This window comes from Nicotiana tomentosiformis, chromosome 7, assembly GCF_000390325.3.
Source record: "Nicotiana tomentosiformis chromosome 7, ASM39032v3, whole genome shotgun sequence".
Classification (NCBI taxonomy): domain Eukaryota; kingdom Viridiplantae; phylum Streptophyta; class Magnoliopsida; order Solanales; family Solanaceae; genus Nicotiana; species Nicotiana tomentosiformis.
The window spans coordinates 37221002-37224394 of record NC_090818.1 but is presented as its reverse complement, the minus strand read 5'-3'; the positions used below and the strand labels follow the sequence as shown (position 1 = coordinate 37224394).

The window sequence follows — 3393 nt, the reverse complement described above, 5'->3', positions numbered from 1 at the left end:
AGAGAGCTTGGTTCTAGTTTAGAGCACCTTAGTTGCTCCCTCTTCTCCTTATCCGAATTATTATTATTAATCTTTTATTACAATTATTTTTTTCACTTTGATTGTCTTTACTATTTTTGCTGTCAATACTTATCCTTTTTTTAGAATTTTCCTCATGTATTTTTTACTCTAGTATATTTTTTAAATATGTTTTGAAAATGCTTTTCTTGAGTAGATTGGAAATAATCTCTCTACTTCACACATGGTACGGGATAAAATTGCGTACGCCCTACCCTCTCTAAAACCCATTTATGGGATCACAACCGATATGTTGTTGTTGTTGTATTAAAACCTAAATAAAAAACATATAGAAAAGGCAAGCACAAGAAGCTTATAGGTAGTGGATAAATGGGGTTGTTTTTTGTTTTTCAAGAAGCTGATATAAGTGAGGGACTGAAAGTTACAAATAAATAGGAGTATATACTTATGGACAAAAAGCTTTCCATTGGATTATATTAGCGCAAGTGTCAATCGTCTCTTGCCTTCGAAATCTTGCGTCAATATTTTATATATCCAAGGGAAAATTATAGTCAGTGAAATATGGCATATTCTTTTTTAAATATGGCAGATTTATCATGGATTACATGTGAAATTAATTTATCTTATCTTCCTTACTGTTTTACTTTCCTTGTGATGTTTTCTTTCATAATTTTATTGTCTCTAGCTCGAGGTTTACTGCTGATATAAATTAGAAGGACCCTTTCATTGACGTTGAGAGTTGAAACAATTAATTCTTTTTAAAAGCTTGGTATGACCCTTCCAACTTCCGAAATCCAAGAAATCTTATGAAACATCGGTTAGTTCATCTCGCATTATAAATAAAACACCAAAAAAGCCAAGAGGGATCGTGTAAATCTGAAGAGAGAAAAAAGTCCATTTTGAGCTAAAATTATGGATGATTCTGATCAATTTGATTTTGCACAAGTAGAAAACCTCTTACATTTACTTTGTTCTCCTCCTCCTCCTCCTCCTCCGCCTCCGACATTGATTCCTCGAAAGCAAGATTCATCAGCTTCATTACAAACACAAAGCCCTAAAAGGAAAGCTGCAATCACCAATTTTGATCAAGATGCTGGCAAAGGCAAACCCCCTAAAGAGAAAAAGAATACTGAGAAGAAAGTCGTACGCAGAGACGTTGAAAGGCAAAGAAGGCGCGATATGGCTCGCCTTTACCAACGTTTACGCCTTCTTATCCCTTCTAAGTATCTCATGGTCAGTATACAAATATTTGCATATATTAAGAATGTCTTTGCTACGACGAAAATTGTTTTCCATGAAAAATATTTTTCTTGATTGGTGAATGAAAAACACTCTCTGACAATCAAACACCTGATATGACTTTCTCATTGAAAATATTTTTCATTGTCATGTCAAATTAAGACACCAAATCAAGTCAAATATCTTTGCATTATACATGTGATGTTCATATTCAGAAACCATAATTCTGATCTTGTTTTATGATTATATATTTATATAGGGAAAGAGATCAATATCTGATCATCTAGAAGAGATTGTGGATTACATAAAAGACATGCGGAAGGACATAGAGGAGCTGGAAAGTAAGAGAGAAAGATTGAAAGAAATGAGAAATATTTGTAGTTCTGATCATATCTCTCACTTGGCTGCACCAGCTTCCTCCTTGAAAAGTGATGAAAATCAGGATAGAATAAGAGTGAAAAAATGTAAGGAAGGAGTGGAAATTTCAGTGATCAGTAATTTGGGAGAAGGGTTGACTCTTTCCAAAGTGCTTAGGGTTCTTATGGAAGAAGGGCTGCTTGTTATTAGCTGTGTTTCCTCCAAAATTAATCAAAGGAGTCTTCACATTATTCAATCTGAGGTATGTGAGCTTATCTTCTCTTTTTCTCTATACATTTATTTCTGAGTATTTTTAGGGTCAAGAACTTAATGTAAAGTATCATAATATATCGTCCAATAAGAACAGTTTTAATTTTTTCGAACATTTCAGTTCATAGACATATATCAAAACTCCTTTAACTTACAAGCATAAATTAATTTGTACTACTTTTAGAGAATTGGACACACATCATACTATATTTTTTGAAGAGTTTAAGCAACACAGATCGAAAGTACTGAACAGGTTTGGAACTTATTTATGTGCAGGTGAATTCAAGAGGGGATATTGATTTAGTAGGGCTGCAGTTCAAGTTGATGAGTTTATCTTATAAATTATGATATTTTCCCCCCTTAATGGTTCCTTCATTGTTTCATTTATTACTTTTTGAGTGGAATGGACTTATCATTTTCTTATGTATCTTAGCTCTTCAATTTTTATTTTTTAAAATAAATAAATCCGTCTTTAGGTGACTGGGTTTTTAGCGTGGACCCTTACCTTTATCTTAGCTCTTCCTCTAAAACAAAAGCATGAAATCAGAGATCTTTGAGCTGTTCGCAATTAGAATAACTTGGTTTAAACAGAAAAGAACTTTCAGATTGCTATTGCGCTGCTCTTATTATTTTCAAGTTTTCCAATCTTAAAATCACTGGTTACACAGTGTGTTGAGTCGTTGACAAATGTTACTTCCTTTGTTCTCTTTTACTAGTCCTTTACACTAAATAAATTTTTATTTATTTGTTCATTTTAGCAAATCAAAGTAAATTATTTCTTTTTAATATTACCCTTAGTATTAAGCTCTCACACTTCTCAAATTTATCAAAATTTATAATTACTCCCTCCGTTCAAGTTTACTTATCCATTATTGACTTGGCACACTCCTTAAGGAACAATAAATAATAAGATAATTTTAGTATATCACCCTTATTTGTTATATGTCGGAAATAAATTGGAAATAAATAGTCAATACTCCCTCCGGTCCGCAAATAAGTGACCATTTTGTCTTTTTATTTTGGTCCAAAATAAGTGTCCGTTTACATAATCAAGAAAGAATTAATTTTATTTTTCCAAAATTTGTCCTTATTTATATATTCTAATGTGTCGAGGTAACAATTAATTAAGGTTAATTTAGTGAATATATCTTTTTTTCTCTAGGAATTCGTATTTCCTTAATGGGTGTGCCAAAGGTAAAATGATCACTTATTGTGGACCGGACAAGTACTTAATAAGCAGGATAGAATAAGTATAAAATGAAAAATAATTCATTGGTTTTTCAAATTGGACGAGTAAACTTGAACGGCGGGAGGATTAACAAAGATAATTTAGTAAAACCTTACTAAATGATTTCTTAAGAAACGTCAATATCATAACTTCATAAGGATTAGTAAAAAGGAATGGAGGATGTACCAACCATCCTCCGCGCTTAAAAAACGAAACTAATGAAAACCGAGGGATTGGAGTACATTTATTTATGAAAAAAACACTTGCACATGTTTCGTTTG

The 3393-nt window shown here is 32.1% G+C and overlaps 1 protein-coding gene across 1 annotated transcript; it reads left to right on the top strand.

The window, feature by feature from the left end:
- Window positions 1-756: 756 nt before the first annotated feature.
- Window positions 757-2382, top strand: LOC104099902 (transcription factor bHLH118-like). The gene is made up of 3 exons (XM_009607038.2): window positions 757-1251; window positions 1517-1876; window positions 2161-2382. The coding sequence occupies exons 1-3, from the start codon at window positions 931-933 to the stop codon at window positions 2230-2232; spliced, it is 753 nt and encodes a 250-aa protein (XP_009605333.1). The 5' UTR covers window positions 757-930; the 3' UTR covers window positions 2233-2382.
- The last annotated feature ends 1011 nt before the right edge of the window (window positions 2383-3393 follow it).

Coding starts and splice junctions, on each gene's coding strand:
- LOC104099902 (XM_009607038.2), top strand. CDS start 931: ATGGATGATTCTGATCAATTTGATTTTGCACAAGTAGAAAACCTCTTA. Junction 1,252..1,516: donor TCCCTTCTAAGTATCTCATG/GTCAGTATACAA, acceptor ATATTTATATAG/GGAAAGAGATCAATATCTGA. Junction 1,877..2,160: donor TTCACATTATTCAATCTGAG/GTATGTGAGCTT, acceptor ATTTATGTGCAG/GTGAATTCAAGAGGGGATAT.